Raw genomic sequence first — 23444 nt, forward strand, 5'->3', positions numbered from 1 at the left:
CCCATCCCATAATAAAATCACTCTAAATTTTTAAAAATCATCCATCCAATATATAATATATAATCTATATTTCGAACATAACATTCATCCAATATTTATTAAATAAGGATAGAGTGTTGAAATTGAATAATAGAAGAGATATTGCATGTAATGTAACTATTATGTCATAATATTTATATAATTTTTAATAATCATATTTAATGTAAATTGAATAACTTTATATTTTTATACAATTCTATTATAAAATAATTAAACTATGTAAAATAATTATTATGTCTTCAATAATGAATAATTTGTTCAATTACATTATCAATCTAACTATTATATATGATTTTTTTTATTTGGTGTAACATGATTTTGTTATTTAATATGGACGGCATAAAATTGAAAAGGAAGAGATATAAATCTATCATTTGTTTGATACAGGAGAGCAAAACAGGACAAGGAAAAAAAAATTAATTGTGAAATTTAAGATATATATATATATATGTGTGTGTGTGTGTTTAATGGACTGAAATACCGGGTTAAAGGGGAACTGAAAACCATGAATAATAGTAATAAAAAAATGACTTCGGTTATAAAAGTCAACAACAAAACTTGAACGGAAAAAACACATAGCATGAGTAAAACTAAAAAGGTCATAAATAAGACAAACCTAGCTAAATGACAAGTTAGACCAAAAACGACAAAAAAAATAAAAATAAAAATAAAAAGAGGAAAAAGAAAATACAGATCATTTTTAAAAAATAAGTTAAAAATATAAAAGAACGGTACGTAGAAAAATATATAATTTGTTAATTTTGTTTTAAATACAAAATAAAGAACCCGAGCATAAAACAAATATATGAATACAAAAACACAAAGTATGAGTTTATAACATATGTGACCATAAAAATAAACGATAAAAAAAAGGGGTTAAAAAACTGATTTTTTTTTTTTTGGGGGTGTTTTTAAAAGGATATGAAGTAAAAAATAGGATAAAATAGCCAAAAAATACAAAAAAAAAAAAGGAAAGCCTTTGTTTCCACTCTAACTCCCCATTTCCCACTAAACAAGTAAGGCATATTTGGTACCCCAATTAGTCAGTGGAATATAATATTTATTTATAAAAGTTAGCTATTCTTTTTGTTTTGTTATATTTTTGAATTAAATAATAATTCACCTCTATAGCTTCTAATTTTTTCAAAAAATAGTAATTCAATATTGTATTAGGATCAAATATCTTTAAATTTTAGGTTTAAAACTCATAAATTTAATATAAAGATAAAAGAAAACACATGTAAAATCTTAATAGATCCCAAAAGAAATGTGACTTACATGCAAAAATGAGTGTTAGAAGAAAATATAAAAAAATAATGGCTTATCTCTCATTTTTAAACTTTTGGAGGAAAAAAAAAAGTAATTAAACAATCTAATTATAGATAAGTGCACAATTGAAAGAATAAATATAACAAAACATAGAATGATTTAATGTTAATATATATCACTTGACATATATCTCAGTAAATTTATTTTCTATCTCTAATTTTTAAAAAATAAGAAAAATGCTATTTGTTACCTTTTTGCAATTTAATTATCTACCCTTTCTTTAGTTAGGTTTTTAATATAAAAATATATATAATTAAATATATGTAATTAAAATTTGTCATTTTAACATGTATCCTTACTATCAATCATTATTACTAATGATAAATAGCAAAATTTATAAAGAATAATATTATAATTATTCAAAAATTTATCAAAATGACTAATCAATATAGTATAGTAAGGTGATATATTATTTTATTTATTTAAATATTAAATATAACTTAATTATGGATAATTGAACTTTTGAAAAAAAATAAATATAACTAAATATAAATCAATTAAATAAAAATATTTAATTTTTTTAATTTTATAGTAAATATTTTGATAGATTTTTTTAGTACATTTCATATTCTTCTTTCAAAAAACCTTAAAATTATTTTCATTTTACTAGACATATAAAAACACGTTTTTCCACCAATGTTACAAAATTTATACCTAAAATACATTTGGCTCAAGAAATTATATTATAAAACATATTTTGTTTTTATTCCACCTAAAAAAAAAAAAAAAAAAAAAAAAACCCGCACATACGCACATAGGGACACAATGTGTTTTAAAACTATCCCTTCTATTTTATATTCATTCCCTTTTTTTTTTTTTTTTTTTTTTGGCTTAAAAAGGGGGGTTGTATTAACCAAAACAGGCAAGATACATCAAAAAACCATATCAAAGGGAAGCAATCAAGCTTCAATCCTGATATGCAGCCTCAACAAAATTTTCAAAAGACAAAGAGAGTGGAGTGTGGTAGTGCAGAAGACTCCACTTAGAAATATAATGAGCTAACTGATTATTGTTTCTTGGAATCCAAGTAAAGGAGAGATCATGAAATGCAGGCTGTAACTTGAGGATTTTTCGAATGACTTCGACCGTAGACCAATGGCAAGAGGCCTTTAGAGGATCATTAAGGTTTTCAACGATAGTTTTTGCATCACTCTCGTAGCAGATGCGGCGATATCCACCTGCTAAGGCAAGTTGGACCGCGTGGAGGATATCAGCTGCTTCTGTTGCTTCCGGAACCCCAATCTTGAGTCTAAACAACTGCACCATAAAAACTTGGCCCTCATGATTTCGCATAACTATTCCAATGCTCGCGACAGCACCCTTAACTGAGGCATCGCAATTAACTTTTATTATCCCATTCCCGGGAGGGCGCTAGGAGGTTGGAACAACTTCTCTCGAAGAAGAGTTAGGCTGTTGGGGAGGAAGGAAATTTAGAATCTTTTTATGATCTTCGAATCTATTGAGCAGAGCTCGAACTTCCTCTCCTAAATCAAGTTGCTTTGACTCGAACAAGATGCTATTCCTCAACTTCCACAAGGAGTCCAAAGTAAGAGCAGCAAACAAAAAGAAACAGGTACTGTCATCGGCGTGGATTGGAAGCACAGTAGTAGGATGAATCAAAATCTCAAGGAAATTTTCTAAACCCTCTAGCTGATAGGAATCCCATCTAATGCTCCGGGGTGATGCCAACCAAAAGGCCCTAGCAGCAGTACAGAAGAAGAACAGATGGATCTCAATTTCAGAGCATTCGCAACCATGGGGACATGTGATATCAGTAAGACCCCAGTTTCGATTTCTCAAGGTCGCCCGTAATGGAAGACCCCTTGATGCTACTTTCCACAAGAAAAACTTCAAACGTTCATGAATCTTGCTTTTCCACATGTGGTTCCACCAAATTGACTGATCCCCAGTCACGGGATTGATGAATTGGTAAAGCTGATTTGACTTGAAACCGACCTGAATGGGATCCTAACCAGATACTTCTGGGTGTAGTCGACCTAAAAAAGATTCAGAATTTGCTCTATAGAATTTTTATCAAATAATCTCAAAAGTGAAGAAGTAATTTTTATCTTTCCATTTTTGTCCTACTTCCACTTATTTATTTCCAACAAAATTATAAAAATCATTGCGATTATTTGTTATTTAATTCTAATATATATAACTGAATTACACACATATATATAGAGAAAATAAGTACCAAAAAAAAAAAAATCAATGGTGCAATAAAAAATTATGTGTTTGATTGATGAAATAAAATATTTATTTTATATATTCCTATAAGATTTGTTTTAAAGATTTTAAAACCATGATTTAATAAGCTCATCCTTTTAATTTTTCATTTTAAATTCTATAGGAATATTAATGATTTATATATATATATATATATTATTTGATATTGTTAATTAAAAATTATGATTTTAAATTTCTCAAATTACCTAATTATATAGACTTATCCCCCACGCCACATTGCAATTGACACATTGTATTTTTTTTGTTATACAAATACGAAACATTAGTCATGCATATATAACATAAAATATGAAATTAGTAATAGTTTTTTTTTTTTTTTTGGGTAAAAGTCCCCTCGATAACACTTTAGCGGCAAAGTCCACTCGCTCTTAGTAAACTGCATGGGTTCGAATTTCTTAATTTCCAATATTAAAAATAAAAAATTATACAAGGCAAACGAACACAATTGATTATGTTCAAGATTATAATACCAATTTCTGTTATTGTACGATTTGTGTATTATTTTTCATTTAAAAAAAAATCCATGCCAAATGCTGGAATGATTGGTGTTATTACTGACTATGTATCCATATTTATAATTATTATTTTTTTTTTTCAAAATCAGGATGAAAATCTGTATTAATTATATATATACTTTTTATCCAATAAAAAAACCTTATTTCCCGCCACATTTTCAACAAAAGGGTATTGATTTCCCGCCACCGCCCAGAAAAAACACGACAGCGTTTTATATCTGATAAACAAACAGTGACACAGGACTCCCATTAAAACCCTTTCCATCGAAACGACACCGTAAGGAATGAAATTACGTGTCCCACTATCTCCCAGAAGAAAAGGATCCGAATTTCCTTAAAAACCCTTACAAAAATTAAAAATAACATCCCAAAATGATTATAAGTTGGGTGTAATTTGCTTGAATGGTGGCCCTATTTCCGTCACACACAAAGTCTGTTACTGGCAAAGCTGCATAATCCCCCCTGAGCCCCCCATTTAAATTCTCTTCTAGAGCCCTCAAAATCAATATTTTTTTTTTTAATAACATTTTCAGTCTCTCCCTCGCTTTTTATTTTTTATTTTTTTCCTCTCTATCGCTCTCTCTGCTTCTCCAAAGCCTCTTTTACTTCAATTCTTTCTCAAACCCTAAATTTTTCTCCCTTCATTTTTCCCAAATACATCTTCCAAAAACTCCTTCTACTCAATCAGCTTCATCGTCTACAAGTATATATATATATATATAAATGTTTTTTTCAGTTTCTAATTGTTTTCGTTCTTTGAGTTTCGAGGACTGCTCCTAGCGGCCGTATTCTAAATCTCCATTTCGAGAAACCCTAATCAGCAATCGCAGTATTCGACAAACTCGAAGGTGAAATTTCTTTCAAAGGCTTTATAAATTTTCGTTTTCTGCTCTTATTCCCTTGACATTTTTTTTTTGATGGTTTTATGTGTTTCTGTAGGTTTTTTAGGGTCGTTCGTTCGTTTTGGAAAACCCTAATTTATGGGGGTATTGGTCGGAGTTTTGGGAATGAGAAATGGGAGCCTGTGATTGTTTATTTCTGGTGTTTTCGCTGCATTAATTTGGCTATTTTTACCATTTTCGAACACTATTTGTAGCCCTAGAACTTCGACTTATATGAAAACCCTAATTGTCTTTTTGAGTTTCTGAGTTTTCGATTGGGACACTGTTGTAGCCTATTTGTTGGCTTTAGATTTTGAGGAAGTAAGTGGTTTATGAATCGATTTTGTGTTTTGTGATTATTCTCCTTTCTCCTAAACGGTTCACCAAGGATTTTACCTTAACCTTATTTGTTTCGTCGAAGTGCTTTTTGCTTTTTGTTTTATTTCTTCATTTATTTATAGTGGAACATTTATTTATAGTGGAACTAAGGCGTAGAACACAATTATGCTTATTGTTAATTTATCTGATAAAGTTGCTTAAGAAAACAGGAAGAAATTTGGACATTGCGTCCTCGTAAATTTTCCCTTTTTTTTTTTAATTTTTTAATTTTTATTTTTTTGGGACTAACATGTAAGTGTTCTGCGGACTTTGCAGGCTTAATTCACTTTCCAATGGCTGATCATCGGAATGGAAGTAGCCAGCCTCCTAATGGGAAAGCCACTGCAGCAGGAAGTGCATATGCTATTGATTTGGTCAAATTCAGTGCACGATTGAAAGCCCTTTATTCACATTGGAATAAACACAAATCTGAACTGTGGAGCTCTGCTGATGTCCTTGCAATAGCAACACCTCCACCATCGGATGATCTGCGGTATCTCAAGTCCTCAGCACTGAACATCTGGCTCCTAGGCTATGAGTTTCCAGATACTATTATGGTTTTCATGCAGAAGCAAATCCATTTTTTGTGTAGCCAGAAGAAAGCATCTTTGCTTGATGTTGTGAAAGCACCTGCCAAAGAGGCTGTGGGTGTAGAAGTTGTGATGCATGTGAAGGCAAAGAATAATGATGGAAGTGCGCTAATGGAAGCTATATTTCGTGCCATCCGTGCTCAATTGAAGGTAGATGGCGATGATAGCCCTGTAGTTGGATACATAGCTAGAGAAGCTCCTGAAGGAAATCTCTTGGAAAAATGGGCTGAGAAGTTAAAGAATGTAAATTTCCTGCTTGGTGATGTAACAAGTGGATTGTCTGATCTTCTTGCTGTTAAAAGCAAGGAAGAGCTTGTGAATGTGAAGAAAGCAGCCTTTTTGACCACAAATGTCATGAATAATATTGTTGTTCCAAAGCTGGAAAATGTTATTGATGAGGAAAAAAAAGTCACCCATTCAGCATTGATGGATGAGACCGAGAAGGCTATACTAGAACCATCTAAAGCTGGTGCAAGGCTGAAGGCTGAGAATGTAGATATCTGTTACCCTCCAATTTTTCAAAGTGGAGGACAGTTTGATCTTAGACCCAGTGCTGCAAGCAATGATGAGCTACTTTATTATGACTCTGCTAGTGTTATCATATGCGCTGTTGGTGCCCGTTATAATAGCTACTGCTGCAATGTTGCCAGGACATATTTGATTGATGCCAATCCCCTTCAGAGCAAGGCATATGGGGTTCTTCTCAAGGCCCATGAAGCGACCATCAGTGAGTTGAAGCCTGGGAATAAAGTCAGTGCTGCATACCAAGCAGCTCTTTCAGTCGTTGAGAAGGATGCACCTGAATTAGTTCCAAATCTGACAAAGTCTGCTGGGACAGGCATTGGTCTTGAATTTCGTGAGTCAGGGTTGAACCTTAATGCGAAAAATGACCGGGTTGTAAAAGCAGGCATGGTCTTCAATGTGTCTCTTGGATTTCAGAACTTGCAGAACCAAACAAATAACACAAAGAACCAAACCTTTTCTTTGTTGCTTGCTGACACAGTTATTGTTGACAGTGATAAGGCAGATGTAGCGACAAGTAAAAGTTCTAAAGCCTTGAAGGATGTGGCATATTCGTTCAATGAGGATGATCAAGAAGAAGAAAAGCCTAAAGGAAAAGACGATGCTAATGGCACAGAGGCCTTCATGTCCAAGACAACATTAAGGTCAGATAACCATGAAGCTTCTAAAGAGGAACTACGTAGGCAGCATCAGGCAGAGCTTGCCCGACTCAAAAATGAAGAAACTGCCCGTAGACTTGCAGGTGCTGGAACTGGGGCTGGAGACCATCGTGCTGCTGCAAGGACTTCAACAGAGCTGGTGGCCTATAAGAATGTAAATGATCTACCCCCTCCAAAAGATCTGATGATTCAGATTGACCAAAAGAATGAAGCTGTTCTGTTTCCTATTTACGGGAGTATGGTCCCTTTTCACGTTTCTACTATAAGGACAGTGTCTAGCCAGCAGGATACTAATAGAACATGTTGTATTAGAATAATCTTCAATGTTCCTGGGACACCTTTTAGTCCTCATGATGCGAGCTCGTTGAAGGTCCAGGGATCTATATATCTGAAGGAGGTTTCGTTCCGCTCCAAGGATGGAAGGCACATAAGTGAGGTGGTACAGATGATTAAAACGCTTCGACGGCAAGTTATGGCCAGGGAGTCTGAGCGAGCTGAGAGAGCAACCTTGGTTACTCAGGAGAGACTTCAGCTAGCTGGTAACAGAAATAAGCCAATCAGATTATCTGACCTGTGGATCCGTCCTCCTTTTGGTGGTCGTGGAAGGAAGATGCCAGGCACACTTGAAGCTCATGTGAATGGGTTTCGTTTTTCTACCACCAGGCAAGATGAGCGCGTGGACATAATGTTTGGAAACATTAAGCATGCATTTTTCCAGCCAGCAGAGAATGAGATGATCACTCTTCTGCACTTTCATCTGCATAACCACATAATGGTGGGGAATAAGAAAACCAAGGATGTGCAATTCTATGTTGAGGTGATGGATGTTGTTCAAACCCTGGGAGGTGGAAAGAGGTCTGCCTATGATCCGGACGAGATTGAAGAAGAGCAGCGGGAGAGGGATAGGAAAAATAAAATCAACATGGGTTTTCAGAGTTTTGTAAATCGGGTGAATGATCTGTGGGGGCAACCTCAATTCAATGGCCTTGACCTTGAGTTTGATCAGCCTCTTAGAGAACTTGGCTTCCATGGGGTACCCTATAAATCTTCTGCATTCATTGTCCCAACATCTACTTGCCTGGTTGAACTGATAGAGACTCCTTTCCTGGTTGTCACTCTAGGTGAGATTGAAATTGTGAATCTGGAAAGAGTGGGCCTTGGACAGAAGAATTTTGACATGACAGTTGTGTTCAAGGACTTCAAAAAAGATGTTCTTAGGATAGATTCAATTCCTTCCACAGCACTTGATGGCATCAAGGAATGGCTTGACACGACAGATATTAAGTATTATGAAAGCAGGCTGAATCTAAACTGGCGACAGATACTGAAGACTATCACTGATGATCCTCAGAGCTTCATTGATGATGGCGGTTGGGAATTTTTGAACTTGGAAGCTACTGATTCAGAATCAGAGCGCTCGGAAGAGTCAGACCAGGGTTATGAACCATCAGATTTAGAGCCTGAATCAGATTCTGAAGATGAAGCTTCTGACAGTGAATCATTGGTTGAGTCTGAGGAAGAGGAGGATGATGATACTGATGACTCAGAAGAAGAGAAAGGAAAGACATGGGAAGAGTTGGAGAGGGAAGCAACCAATGCAGACCGAGAGAAAGGTGCTGAGTATGACAGTGAGGAGGATAGGAAGAGAAGGAAGACGAAAGCTTTTGGGAAGTCTCGAGCTGGTCCTATTAATACTGTCTCCAAGCGATCTAAATTGAGATAGATGTAGCTGGAAATTGCTTGTTTTCATCATTAAGATGTTTTTTGGGTTAGTCTCCTGCAGGAGCAGCAGCTGCTGCTACTGTACACTGACATAGCTTGGATCTCTTGTTTTGAACTAGATTTTTTTTTTTTCTTGGGGGTTTAGCCCTATTTTTCTACTAGATAAGGTTACCTGGAAGTCAAGATCTTTGTATTGTAAATTGGTAGCATTACTTTTTCTTGAAGTAAAATTTCTAGTTATTATTTCTACAGTCGTCTTTTTTATTTGTTCTTTTACTTGGTTGGCTCACTGATCTTGCTAATTGATTGGCTAATGTTCTTTCATCTCATTTTTCTTCGTGTGGATATTTCGTGATTGCAATTCCAAAGAACCAATTGTTTTTACTTTAGTTTGAATTAGAAATAGTTTTTGGGAGTTTAGTGGTGGATGGTTCACATAGAATAAACAAAACCTGTTGTGGATTTAGGACTATGAAAGTTTTGTAATTGTCAATTTGTCGTGGTGCAATTAAATTCCAGCTAGCTTATGTGGAGTGAATATAGGTAAGAGACTGCGTTGCTGTAAGTTTTGTGTGCTTTGTTCTTGAATTCTTTTTATATCCGCGTATGTTCAACATGTTTGCTATGAACATAATAACTATTGTCTTGTACTTTTGCATAAAGACTAATTGTTAATATTGATTATTTTGATCATGTCTGGAGGCATAATCCCTTGGCTAAGAAAGTTGAAACTTCAGAACATAGAAACAACGGGTTTAGTAGAGGGAATAGGTAAAACATAAGTTGGGTAATCCATGAGGACTAAATTGGTAGTGCATAAAGAATAACTTGAATTGTGAAAATATCTCATTGATATTTTCTATAATTACGTTATATATATACATATATATATACACACACACACGCTTATGAGTGTGTATAAGTTTAAACAATGAAAAGCTATTGAGGGAAAAATGAACAATTACTCTCTGACGTATAATTCTCCATGATCCTATGCCTATAATGTGTATGGCTGTATTGTATTGGTTTCAGGCTTTAATCTTGTGATTGGGAAACCTTTGGCTATAGCTTTGCATATTGCCAAGTTTGACTCCAACGGGTAGTGCTGAGTTTCTGTAGAAATTGGTGAAGTTTCTGCACTGGTTTCTTTACTGACAGTAGCTGTAAAGAAATTTTAAAGACGCTTGTTTACTTTTCTTGGGACATTTTCAAAATCAGATGTTGGAAGGTAAATGTGACTGACAATATCTAGTTTACAAGTACAAGAAGCCTAGCAGGTGTAGAAGGCAATCTTATAAGTGCCTGTAGAAACCTGCTTAAGTTTGTACTCTTTCTTTGGTATGGGAGGGCGAAGGAGGGTGTGTAGGAAGATTACTATTTGTATTTTTGATGTATAGTTTCAGTGTGCATACCATGTTACTTTGGTTGCTGGAACAAGATGCATAACTCCGTAAAAGTGTTTAAAGTCTGCCGTCATTTCACCTTGATATATTGAATGGTTTTACAAGGCATGGTTGTTTTTATTCTTGTAGCTTCACATATGAATTCTCCCTAATCCGTATCAGTCGGGTTTTCTCAGTTTGATGTTCCTCTACTCTTTTCCATTCTTTTAGTTAGTTAACATTTTCAGTTCATCCACATAGTTCTGAAAAGCATTATGTTTTGGAGGATGGAATGCTTAAGCATAAAAGAACATATGAAATCATATCCCCTGAAGATATTGGATTTGAATGATCCAATGAAGACATTGTCAAAAAATTTAAGTAAGCTGTACTTCTTTTGCTGTTTTTCAAAATCCCAATTTCTGTGTTGGTCTCATAGTTCTGTTATTTTCCTGCACGGTTGCATTTTCTGTTCATCCTAGGTTTAAGTGTGCTGGACTTTGTATTTGTCATGCTGGTTGTTATACAAAAGCATGACCTGATACCACAACCTGCATCTAGGGCAGGTTCTTTATGTGCTATAGTCGCTTGTTAAAGAACATTCATTCTATATCCTTAGTTGTGATGAATAGGACAATATAAGTCATTTTAACACGTCTCCCATTAAACTGGTATATTTACTGCCTCAGCTAATCTGGGAATGACCAAAGATTGCAAAAATAATGCAGTGCGAAGTTTGAAACAGGAGGACCAGCTCCTGAAAATGCATTATATTCATGTACTTAAACCGTTCAATTTCAATATTAACCTATACTGTTGGAACATCTATATGTTAGGGTGGCTCTCTCTTCAATTTGCGTTGATTTTAGAGTCTGGCTTATTGACCAAGGTTATCAAGGTTTGTGAGGGTCCCTTGTGTAGCATGTATAGATTAGAATGAAGTGTAGTGTCATTGATAAGTTTTTGGTTTTATAATGAACTAGTTAAGCTTTTGCACTAAAATGAAGTTTGAAATTTGAAATTTGTTTTAAATAAAAAAATTATGTGGATCTCTTGGATTTACAATAATTGTAGGGTATTTTACTTGAGAAGAGCATTACAGAAGATTTTGGCTTTTGTTTGTATGGTGTTCTAGAAAGTTTCTATACATTTTGCCAGTCCCAACATATTCATATCTTTTTTTTTTTTTAAATATTTACCTTTCAAGGATTCAAGATGTATATTTCATTTATAACTAGTTTAGTGCTTTTCTATTTCATAATTTGGGGGGTGAAATGTAAGAGATTTTTCAGTTTAAAATGGTAAAAACAGTTCTCTGCACAGTATTATAGTCGGTCATCTAGAATCTAAATATTCTCTTACACTCATTTTCTAGCTGATCTTGACAGGGTCATGATACTTTATCATATTATCCTTTCTTTACCTTAGGCTGAAGTATTTACACTTATTTTTTGGGCAAAAAAGAAGTATTTACATTTATTTATAACTCTTTCTTTGATAAGTCATTGCAGATCAATTCACCGTGCCATTCACTAGCTTATGGTTCTGTATAGCTCTGTCACATATAGGTAGGTCAATGTGCTTTGCTATTGGATTCAATGCAGGTTAGGTTTGGAAAATTTTCAGCAGTAATTAAAATTGGTGGAATTTGTAATGTTTTTATTTATTTATTTTTTTATGGAAAGGATATACATAAACAGCATGCATACAGTATAAAAATTGAACGTTAAAGTAGGTAGTCTATGCAATTCTAATTGAAATTTTGAAGTATCCAGTTGTGAGCAACACAATTAAGCAATCAAAATTGAAGCAGCATGGAAAAACCAATTGAAATTAGCAAAATCAAGCTAGGACCACGGTTTCGTGAGGAATCAAATTGGAGACCATCTTAATATTTTCTGTTTCCTTTTTGTCACATGGTCAAAAGTTCAGAAATTAAATAAGTATACAAAGTCATATGATTTCAAAATACAGTAATTTTCATATTATTTATAAGATAAAAAGCCCTTGAACAATATTTTTCATATAGTATTTTATTTCAAATGATAAAAAAAAAAATAATTAGAATAATAATAACACGGTTCAAGTTCATAATGCAAATTTCAAAACAGTCTGTATTCTATTTTGTATTTTTTTTTTTGGTTGAGTATATTGCATTTTTCTATTTTTTTTAAATATGTTTTTGAGTTTATATAATTTATTCTTTTATATTTTCTTTTCTTTCCTTTTCAATTTTACAGAAGAGTCACACTTTGTTTAACTATTAATCGTCTTATAATATAAAAATTTTTTTTAAAGACATTTTTGTTACTTTTATTTAAAAAAAATCATTACTCAATATCAATATAAATTAGTGAAATTTTTTTATTAAAATTTCAATAATGTAATGTGAGAAGACAAAAATGTTTTTTTAAAAAAAAAAAAAAAAAAGCAATGGAAAAACAAAGAAAAAGTCCAACACCAAACACAACCTCGAAAAGAAACGCCGTCGTTTTAATTTGCCCCCATCAATTACCGACTGAAGCAGCGGATGGTATAAATTTCGTCTGGTCTCCGTTTGAATTCATTAGGAGAAAAAGGTATCTCCAAAAAGCTCCAATTTTCCGGAAGCAATTCCTTCAGAACCCAGAACCCAGAACCCGAAACTCCCCCAAAATCTCAATCTTAGAAGACCTCGTTAATTGTCTTACCATGGCGAAGGAACAGCAGCAATCGCCAATCTCAGTCTCAGAAGCCGTATACAAGCTCCAACTCTCTCTTCTCCAAGGCATTCGCGATGGCAACCATCTTTTCGCAGCTGGTTCGATCATGTCCCGCTCCGATTACAACGACGTCGTAACGGAGCGCTCAATCGCCAACCTCTGTGGTTACCCTCTCTGCTTCAATTCTCTACCTCCTAATCCTCCCCGTAAAGGTCGCTTCCATCTTTCCCGCAAGGACCAGAAGATTCTAGACCTGCGTGAGACCAACATGTATTGCTCCTCTGATTGTTTTAACGGCAGCAAAGCCTTTGCTTCTGGGTTTTTGAAGGAAGAGAGGTGTTCGCCTCTGGATTTGGCGAAGATTCGCTCGGTTCTCAAGCTGTTTGAGGAGGAGGATCATGATGATTCGGTTTTGGAAGGTGATGTTGGGGATTTGGGATTGTCTGGGTTGAAGATTGAGGAGAAGACGGGAACTCGTGTTGGTGATGTGGATTTGGAGCACTGGGTTGGTCCTTCAAATGCAATTGAAGGGTATGTCCCCCAGAGAGAGCAAATGTCCAAGCAGTTTGCTTCGAAAAGTCCCAAACAAGGTTTTTTTTTGGTCTAAATCCCTTAAGCTGAGACTGCATTTTTTGTGTGTTCAATGACAAGCTCTGGGTTGTAGTTGTTGACTTGTTGTATAGAATCTATTTGCTTATATGTCGCTGAGGAAATTATATTACATTTTTCTGTTAGTTAAATGGTTTCTTTACGTTATAAAAAGTGATTTAAGATTGTATATTGCAGAGTCTAAAGCTAACAGTACTAAGACGACCAGTACGAAAGATCTCCTCGTCAATGAGATTGATTTTATGAGCACCATAATTACCAACGATGAATATAGTGTGTCTAAAATGCGGTCGGGATTAACGGATACTAAATTCGATGAAAAATTAAGAGAACCAAAGAGAAATTTGAGTGGCGATGCTGCGAAGAATCAGTTCACTGTATTGGAAACATCATCTACTACTATAAATGGGAATGATTCTGAAAGGAAAGCTATACAATCGAAAGGGGAAAGTAGCAAAATTGCCTTGGAGAATGAGCTTGGCGTTCAAGAATTGCCTTCAACTTCAACTCGCTACAAAAGTGGTTCACATGCAAGTACTGGACAAGCAGAAGAGGAACCCCAAGTAGAGAAGGCAGATATATCAAATGAAGCAACCCTTAAACCTTCCCTTAAACCTGCAGGGACAAAGAAACTTAGACGCTCCGTTACCTGGGCTGATGAGAAAACTGATAGCACTGGGATTAGAAATCTTCTTGAGGTTAGAGAAATTGAAGATATGAATCTTGATATGGACAAACTGTCTCTTAACCCTTCAGGGGCAAAGAAAGTCAGTCACACTCTTACCCAGGACACTGAAAGGATTGAAAGCAGGGGTAGTAGAAGTCTTTGTGACATTAGAGAAATGGAAGATAGGAAAGAAGCTCCTGATGTTTCATTTAGTAAGTATGTGGAAGAAAAAGATGATATGTTGCGTTTTTCTTCAGCGGAGGCATGTGCAATAGCATTGGGCGAGGCATCAGAAGCTGTAGCCTCAGGAGAATCTGATGTCACTGGTGCCAGTATGTCCCATGTGCTTATAGTGTGTGATTTGAAACTAAGTCATTTCTGGTTTAACTAATTTATTTAATTTTTTTTTACTAAGATTTTCTCTCTCCATGTCTTTTGAACTTGATATGCAGTGTCTGAAGCTGGAATTATCATATTTCCACATCAGGAGGATGCTGATGAAGGGGAATCTTCGGAGGATGTTGATGAAGGAGAATCTTCAGAGGATGTTGATGAAGAGGAGTCTTTGATAGATGTTGATGCTTCTGAACCAGAAAAAGCTCCTCAAAAGTGGCCAATAAAGCCTGGAACTAAACACTCTGATATGTTTGACCCTGAGGATTCTTGGTTTGATGCACCACCTGAGGGTTTCAGTTTAACAGTAATTCCTTAGTACCATCATCATAAAATTATGTTAATTAAGATTTATTCATGACAAAAATCTTCTGTATCTTTCAGTTATCGTCTTTTGCAACAATGTGGAATGCATTATTTACATGGACGACATCATCTACTTTGGCTTATATATGTGGACGGGATGAGAGTCTTCATGAAGAGTATCTATCAGTCAATGGGAGGGAGTACCCCCAGAAGATTGTCTTGGGAGATGGTCGTTCTTCTGAAATCAAGCAAACTCTGGCTGGTTCTCTTGCTCGAGCTTTACCTGGAGTTGTTGTGCAGCTCAAGCTGCGAATTCCAATATCTAATTTAGAGAAAGGAATGGTATTAATTTTGAATCTTTCTGTTTTGTTTCAATTATATTATCCATAATTAAATGGATCAATAATGACTGATGGACTGTCTCTGAGATGCTTATATACAGGGGCGCTTGTTGGATACAATGTCTTTCACTGAAGCACTACCAGCACTTAGGATGAAGCAATGGCAAGTGATTGTCCTTCTTTTTATCGAGGCTCTATCTGTTTGTAGGCTTCCTGCATTAACCCCACACATGACAAATAGAAGGATGCTTCACAAGGTAAGAGTCAGACCTGGAGATCTAGTTTAATCTTCTTGTTATCTTTTATGCTTGTGCTTGGTAAGAGAACTTCAAAATAAATGTAGATATGTAAATAATGTGCAATGTCAAAAGTATGTCTCATGATTTTCTTCCGTTAAATTTCTAGACGCATCTTGGTGAATGATTTAGAACGGTGCGGATAAAGTGTAGCTCTATAGTTTTATGCCGCACTTTTAGCATTATTAAGCCGCTCTTTTAGCACTATTAGCTTTTTTAAAGATAATGCTTATTCTTACTTTTTTGCGGTTCAATCTCCTAAGGAAGTTTATCAGCTTGTGAAACTAAGAATTCTAGATATGTTGAAAGTAATTGAGATGTTGAATGTTAAAATGAATTTGCAATTTAAACTCAGTAAACTACAACTTGTGTATCATTTCAATAAATACTATACTAGTCTAATTTCAAATCTGATTTTCAGAATTATGTCTTTTATATTTCAAAAAAATTTGATATTAATCATTCTTTTATTTTGGTTTTGCCTAAGCAGGTGTTGGATGGTACCCAAATAAGTGCAGAAGAGTATGAGGTTATGAAGGATCTCATAATACCTCTTGGGCGAGCACCTCATTTCTCGGCTCAGAGCGGTGCTTAATGGAAGAACTTAGTAACTTTTATCAGCTTTATGATATCGGCAATGTTTTTCCTTTCCTTGCTACCAAGGCTTCCTATAATATATGCTGCCAAATATGTGGTTTTGTTCCAAGAACCAACTTGGAGTTGTATCAGAGATTTGATCATGGACATGGAAGGTAGACTTTGACAGTGTAACAATTTGGGTTTTAGTTCTTGAAATGTGAGAAAAGCTAATATCAGTACAACACTTTTAGGAAATGACATACAGTACAACACTTTTAGGAAATGACATACTTTCTAATTGATACTAAACTGTGTTAAATTTTGAAGTTTAATTGTGAATGTTCCCTGAATATTCCATGGTGGCATTTTTGATATGTCAAGCGTAGTCATATATGTGTGTGTTGAAAATTTGTTTATATATGTTGAAAATTTAGGAAAAAAATTTCAAAGTTGAGAATTTTGACATTAATGTGATAGTTTGCCATACTTTATCATGCGAATGCCAAATGGGATATATGGATTAAATTCCACTGCTAAGCATGAAGAAGCACCTTCAACCAGTCATTCTTGTAATGTCATTAGGGCCCCCTTAAAACTCTTTTTTTTTTTTTTTTTGTTGGTGAATCGGTTAATCAAATTATTATTATTATTATTATTTTTTGTGATCATATTGAATCGGTTAATCAAATTATGAAGAGGTGGTCTTTGAATATTTTAGTCAAATTTGTACTGTATTTTAAAAATCAATACGTTTAATTTTACAAATATATTGCATTTTCATGGTTGATTAAAAACCTAAATGCATGAAAATGATCTTTACTCTATTATTATATTGGGATTTGGATTTGTTCTCCATTTGGTAAAACATTGTAGGCTTTCTGCCTACTTCCAACCACTAACCTAATGGCTAATTGACTTTAGGCCCAAGTGCAAGGGTAGATTTGTAAGTTCAAAACGTGTTAATGATCTGAGATGGATTAGATTGGAATGGGGACTGGCAAATAGCACTTGTGGGGCACATTCGCATGCTCCAGTAAATGATATGGGCGCTCCTTCTTACGTCATGGGCCGCTCTTTGAAATGACACTAATAACCTCACTGGATAATGAATTATTCTGGATAATGTTGGTTTAAATAAAATTTGCTTCTCTTTTTGCAAATAAGATAAACATTTTGATATTTTAACTTAAAACTTTAAAACCTTTTTTTAAAAAATATTTTCAACTAATATTAGAAACTAAAATTATAAACAAAATGACAACTTTTAACACAGATAATTGACTTTTGTTGCTTAAACATTTTAATGATAAAGTTATTTATGCCAAATCGGAAAAACAAGTGAAAATGTGGGTGCCCAATGAAAAAAAGAGTGTCAAAAATAAAAAAACCTGGCTTTACAAATTAATTATCTCATTTCTAACTTTTTAAAACTCCAAAAACCAAAAAAGTTTGTTTGAATGGTCAAAAGAGAAAGCCCACAAACCAGACTACTTACTTCACACCCTTAAAAAACATAAAATAAAAAAATAATAAAAAAAGAAAATTTTTTTTCTCTCTCTCACTCTGTTTTTTCTTATTAAAAAAAAAAAAAAACCTTCATATTTTATTAATTAAAAAAAATTAAATATATTTTAATGAGGAATAATAATAATAAAAAAAAGAGCTAATAATTTAGGGCTCTTCTTTGACTGTCACCAGCGCATCATAACACAACCACACACCAAAAAACACAAAAAAGCCAAAATAAACTCAACACACACTCTCTCTCTCTCTCTCTTTCTCTCTCTCTCTCTCACACACAATCCAAAGGAGGAAAATCAAAACCAAAAAAAAAAGAAAAAAGAACAGAGCTTTTTCTTCACACAGCTTCAAAATCTGGGATCTAAGCCTTTGATTCTCACATGAAGCTTTCTCTCTAGATGATCCCTCGTTGATCTTCGGAAATTTCTGCTTCGATCGGTATATTTTCCATCCGATTCCTCTTCTCTGGATACCATTTCTTTTTCATTTTGCTATAAACTTATTTTAATTTATTTTAAATTTTTTTTTTTTTTGGGTGGGATATTTGATTTTTTGATCGCTTTTTGTTTTGGGTATATGGATCGGCTTGTTTTGGTGTCTGGGTCTTAGTGTCTAGTTAATTTCTTCTGGGTTCGGGGTTGGGAAAGGGGTTTCGTTTGCCTTTTTTTCTTTTTTTTTTTTTTTTTTCTTCTTTTCTGTTTTTGAAATTTTTGGGTTGTATATATTTAGTTCTAGTTGGATCTCTGTAGTATTTTTGGAAGGTAAAAGATTTATTTATTTATTTTTTTCTGTATCTCTCTTCTTTCCCTTCTCCTATCCTCTGGAGGTAAGTGTATGAAGCAAACACGGATTACAATAAATTTATGGTTTTTCAAGTTTTTTTTCCTTTCTGGCTGAAATTGGTAGTTAGTACAGGAACATGATTTCCTCTAGAGAAAAACAGAAAACAGAAAACGGGAAAAAAAAAACTGGAAAATAAATTTATGGTTTTTCAAGTTTTTTCCTTTCTGGCTGAAATTGGTGGTTAGTACGGGAGCATGATTTCCACTAGAGAAAAACAGAAAACAGAAAACGAAAAAAAAAAAAAAAAAAACTTGGAACAGAATAGTCTGTACATAATTTTTTTTTTTTTTTTTTGTCATGAATATGTTGCCTTAGTTAGCAGATTTATGGCTTCTCTCACTATGTGATTTAGTGTGCTTTTCAACTTGGGATTTGGCATCCTTACATGTTTGAGTAAGACGCTTATTTGCTTGACCGCAAATTCATGATTTGTTTGGGTAGCTCTTAGCTGAAGCTATACTTGCGTTTTAATCTCGTTTAACATGAAAATGTAGTCGAAAGTTGTTAGAATTATGCAAGTTGGTTATTGGTTGGAACGGGCAAAGTTGGTGTGAAGGGCATTGTTTTAATTTCTTGCTGACCTGATTTTTAAAGGGTTCATCCAGCTTTATGATGCTTATACTGTTGATTACGGAAAATGAAGAGAACCCATGTCTTATTTTTTCGAATATAGATTTTTTTTTTTATTTGAACAGGTCAATGATTGGTTTTGTCAAGGTAAACTGTAACAAGATTTGAAGAACACTCTGAACAAATGGCTTCAGTGGGGGTGGCGCCTGCTGGTATGAGAGAACATCCCAGTGGCCATACTGTAGGTGTTGATAAGTTGCCTGAGGAAATGAATGACATGAAAATTAGGGATGACAAGGTATATCGTTTTACTGGTTTGGTAGTTCTTCTTTTCCGTCGTAATTGTATTCTTTGTATTTATTTGGTTCATTGACCTTTTTCATCGAAGACTCAAAAAGCCTTCTTAATATTGTAGGAAATGGAAGCCACAGTTGTTGATGGTAATGGGACAGAGACGGGGCATATAATTGTGACAACTATTGGTGGTAGGAATGGCCAGCCAAAGCAGGTATTTCTCTTCTTTTGGTATCTAATTTTGTAAATTGTATTATTGTATTGGTATGGAATTCTTTGCACTGTTCGATCTACTGCTGTTGATTTTATTACGTCTAATATTGATGTAAATGTGGTTCAAGACTGGTTTGCATGTTGGTGGTCTCTGTTCTTTATAACGAGGATAAAATGTTTTCTGAAGAATTGTTTTTCATGTGTTAAACTTGAACATTGAAGTGTGTAATGAAAAATTTAAGGTGAGAAATGCAAATGAGTAATTCATTCGTATAAAAGTCCAATTTATGATTTTCTAGTATTATCTAGTTTGAAATATGTCTTTTTTGATATGTTTTAGTAAATCCTAGTTGAGATGTTAATATCCTGTTTTGCATCCATGATGTTTGCTTGTGGTAGATATGTTTGCACGGTTGCTTAGAAGTTTCCATCTTGCTCATTTTGGAACTCTTTTTTTTTCCCCCTGATTTTTCTATATCACATTTTCCTCTATTGATGATATATGTTTCACAATTGCAGACGATAAGTTACATGGCTGAGCGAGTTGTTGGGCATGGATCATTTGGAGTTGTATTCCAAGTGAGTTTTCATAACATTTCACTTATAAGTAACCTGAGAAACTTGTTTATATATAGCTGAAAATCAGTATCATTGGTCTATTTACATGCCTATTTACTATTTTATTTAGGCAAAGTGCTTGGAGACTGGTGAAACTGTGGCTATAAAGAAGGTTCTTCAAGACAAAAGATACAAGAATCGTGAGCTGCAAACCATGCGTCTTCTAGATCACCCAAATGTTGTTTCTTTGAAGCATTGTTTCTTTTCAACGACTGAAAAAGATGAACTTTATCTCAACTTAGTACTTGAATATGTACCTGAAACTGTTCATCGTGTGATCAAACACTACAACAAGTTGAACCAGAGAATGCCTCAGATATATGTTAAGCTCTACACTTATCAGGTATATTGTTAATATAGAACTTTAAGTGTTTGATTTCTTTTTGTATATGCTGGAAGAACGTAAATATGTTCTTGAAGTTGGAAATCACTCAATTTTATTCTTAAGCTCTTATTACATTGTTGCTTGAATCAATTGTTGCATATTTTAATCTCAAATTTCTTACGTAAATTGTATTATGGACTTTGTAATTTGGCAGATTTTTAGGGCTTTGTCGTACATTCATCGATGTATTGGAGTGTGTCATCGGGATATTAAACCTCAAAATCTTTTGGTATGTTTTTTGGATATCCTTACATTTACATGCCGAGTTTATATTCACTTAATTACAGTTGTAAATTTCTCAAAAGCAAAGCATGTGAGGAGTATTGGTAGTGGTTTGTATTATTTAGAATTGAAAAGTGCCGGATAGAAATTTTTGAGAGTAAAATGATGTGTTTTCCATGCAGGTCAATCCACACACCCACCAAGTAAAATTATGTGACTTTGGAAGTGCAAAAGTTTTGGTATGTATTTCTTGCTTTATTTTTATTTTTTATTTATAATAGTCTTGAATTCTCTGTTCTACTAACATTGTCTTTTGTTTTACAGGTGAAAGGAGAGCCAAATATATCTTATATCTGCTCTAGATACTATAGGGCGCCAGAGCTTATATTTGGAGCAACTGAGTATACTACTGCCATTGATATCTGGTCTGCTGGCTGTGTTCTTGCAGAGCTACTGCTCGGACAGGTTGGTAATCTGTACCTTATAGTTTTGGGATTATTAATTGTTTGTAGGAGGCTAAGATAATGATTTTTCTATCATGCCAGCCTCTGTTTCCTGGTGAGAGTGGAGTGGATCAGCTTGTTGAAATTATCAAGGTAATTTTGATACCTCTTTAACTTTCTAGTGAATATTGTCATGTGTTTCTGTCCTGTAGAAACCAGATTAAACTTCCATCTTGGTTGGTAATCATAGTTAGCTTTCTCAAAGAGTTTGAGGTTGCAGCTCGTCCAATTGTTCATTTGCTTTACTTATGAAACTGAACACTTTTAGTGTGATTTTCCAAATTGGACACACTGCAACCCAACCTTCAGTGATATGTTATACTGGTATTTGCAGTCAGGAATTCTATGATGTTTCTAAAAATGTAATTCTTTGGGTGTATTTTTTTAGCCATTATTTATCAAGATGCCCTATACAAATATTTCATACTTTACATGCTAGTAGCTTTGTCCTGGAGTCTTCGTAACAGTGATGTAAAAGGAAGTATGTGGATCTAATATTGTTTCATTGGTGGAACATTGTTTCATTTGGGTTTGCATTGATCGACAATATGGCTTTGATGTCATCATTTATTGATAAATGGGGGGTTGATTTCCATTCTTGTTTTATTAGGTAAGAATATACCATCTTTAACTAGGAATTGATCCCTTTCTTCCTTCTTTCTTACCTTTTTATCCCTCTCTTTTGTGTAGGTTTTGGGCACTCCGACAAGAGAGGAGATTAAATGCATGAACCCTAACTACACAGAGTTCAAATTCCCTCAAATTAAAGCTCACCCATGGCACAAGGTATTTGAAAAATACTATATTCTGTTTTGTTTTATTACTTTTGATTCAAGTTACTTATATTTGTTTCATTTTTAGATATTCCATAAGCGTATGCCTCCAGAAGCTGTTGATCTGGTTTCAAGACTGCTGCAGTACTCTCCTAACTTACGATGCTCAGCTGTGAGTGGATGATATTTTTATGCCTATTCTATATATATATATATATATATATTCCCCTCCCCTCCCCCCCAAAAAATAAAAAAATAAAAAAATATGGCTTTGAGAATGAAATCTAGCCTAGAATAGATGTTTGACCATGCAGAATATTTCAGTTAATGAGTATAAGCCATTTTCTAGATTATTGTCATGGTTGAAATAGATTGTGGCACCAAATAATATATGGTATATGTTATTAATGATGTGGTGATTGATGGTCAAGTTCAAGAATATTCATGAATCAAGGGCGACTGAAGCATGTGTATCAAGAGAAGTGGGTAGCTAACGTTTTTTGTTCGACATTTTCATTTGAGTCTTAGTTTGCACTGTCACTGTTTGTCGTTTTACTGGTATTGGCACCATATTTATTCGTCATGTTGGCAGCATATCCAGGATTTTGAGTCTTATTTAATTGGGGGTGCTTCCTTCAAGTAGTATTTATTTGATGTGTTTTGATCATGTTTCCAAATCTAATGCAGCTGGATGCCTTGATTCATCCATTTTTTGACGAGCTCCGTGAACCAAACACTCGCTTGCCTAATGGGCGTTTTCTTCCACCGTTATTCAATTTTAAATCCCATGGTATGAAATCTTGTCTTGTCTTGTAAATTGTTTTTGAAAACTTAATCCTTCAATCATCATTCTGAAAGTGTTTACCTGTGATGTTGTCGCTGCCATCAAAATAGAATTGAAGGGGGTGTCAGTGGAGATTTTGGTGAAATTGATTCCGGAGCACGCAAGAAAGCAATGCCCCTTTCTTGGCTTGTGATTAGCGAGTTGGGGATAACAAATCTGCTAGTGGTGTCCCTTAATGTATGGAAGCGATGTATTGTCATTATCTACTATTTGTTCCCCTTGTCATTTAAATGTTACTCCATGTATCTTCCTGTTTTGTAAAAGCAGATCTAGATGTATTCTACTTTATATCTTGCCCAAACCTCAAATGGGTACTGTGATTACCCTATTCCTGTATCCCCAGAGATTTGTAACAACATAGAAGATTGACATGAGCATTTTATGTTACATGTATGTCTGTATTGGTATTTCTAGTAGACAGATTGACATTTGCAACTTATTCTCACTCGACTGCGATTTCCATTCTGGTTCAGGGTCCGATTGGTTGTTTACTTAGAT

At 34.3% G+C, this 23444-nt stretch overlaps 3 protein-coding genes across 7 annotated transcripts; all 3 read left to right on the forward strand.

Annotated features, from left to right (window-relative positions):
• The first annotated feature begins 4642 nt into the window (after window positions 1-4642).
• Window positions 4643-9134, forward strand: LOC107411716 (FACT complex subunit SPT16). 3 transcript variants are annotated; one of them, XM_016019359.4, is made up of 3 exons: window positions 4643-4981; window positions 5073-5335; window positions 5669-9134. In XM_016019359.4, exon 3 carries the CDS (start codon window positions 5686-5688, stop codon window positions 8884-8886), a length of 3201 nt encoding a protein of 1066 aa, XP_015874845.1. In that variant the 5' UTR covers window positions 4643-4981; window positions 5073-5335; window positions 5669-5685; the 3' UTR covers window positions 8887-9134. The 3 variants fall into 3 exon arrangements, with proteins under 3 accessions (XP_015874845.1, XP_048324062.1, XP_015874844.1); XM_048468105.2 differs by having other exon boundaries at window positions 5073-5174; XM_016019358.4 differs by lacking the exon at window positions 5073-5335.
• Window positions 9135-12819: 3685 nt separating this feature from the next.
• On the forward strand, window positions 12820-18036 carry LOC107411648 (putative RNA polymerase II subunit B1 CTD phosphatase RPAP2 homolog). Its single transcript, XM_016019267.4, has 6 exons — window positions 12820-13559; window positions 13756-14577; window positions 14698-14945; window positions 15023-15286; window positions 15387-15542; window positions 16072-18036. The coding sequence occupies exons 1-6, from the start codon at window positions 12959-12961 to the stop codon at window positions 16174-16176; spliced, it is 2196 nt and encodes a 731-aa protein (XP_015874753.2). The 5' UTR covers window positions 12820-12958; the 3' UTR covers window positions 16177-18036.
• On the forward strand, window positions 17899-23385 carry LOC107411657 (shaggy-related protein kinase alpha). Of its 3 annotated transcripts, none has more exons than XM_016019277.4 (13): window positions 17899-18119; window positions 19198-19392; window positions 19510-19602; window positions 20121-20180; window positions 20290-20562; window positions 20759-20833; window positions 21009-21065; window positions 21151-21291; window positions 21372-21422; window positions 22020-22115; window positions 22191-22274; window positions 22790-22892; window positions 22997-23385. In XM_016019277.4, exons 2-13 carry the CDS (start codon window positions 19279-19281, stop codon window positions 23077-23079), a joined length of 1230 nt encoding a protein of 409 aa, XP_015874763.1. In that variant the 5' UTR covers window positions 17899-18119; window positions 19198-19278; the 3' UTR covers window positions 23080-23385. The 3 variants fall into 3 exon arrangements, with proteins under 3 accessions (XP_015874763.1, XP_015874764.1, XP_015874765.1); XM_016019278.4 differs by having other exon boundaries at window positions 19220-19392; XM_016019279.4 differs by having other exon boundaries at window positions 19242-19392.
• Window positions 23386-23444: the final 59 nt, after the last annotated feature.

The sequence above is a fragment of the Ziziphus jujuba genome, chromosome 10 (genome assembly GCF_031755915.1).
Source record: "Ziziphus jujuba cultivar Dongzao chromosome 10, ASM3175591v1".
Lineage (NCBI taxonomy): Eukaryota > Viridiplantae > Streptophyta > Magnoliopsida > Rosales > Rhamnaceae > Ziziphus > Ziziphus jujuba.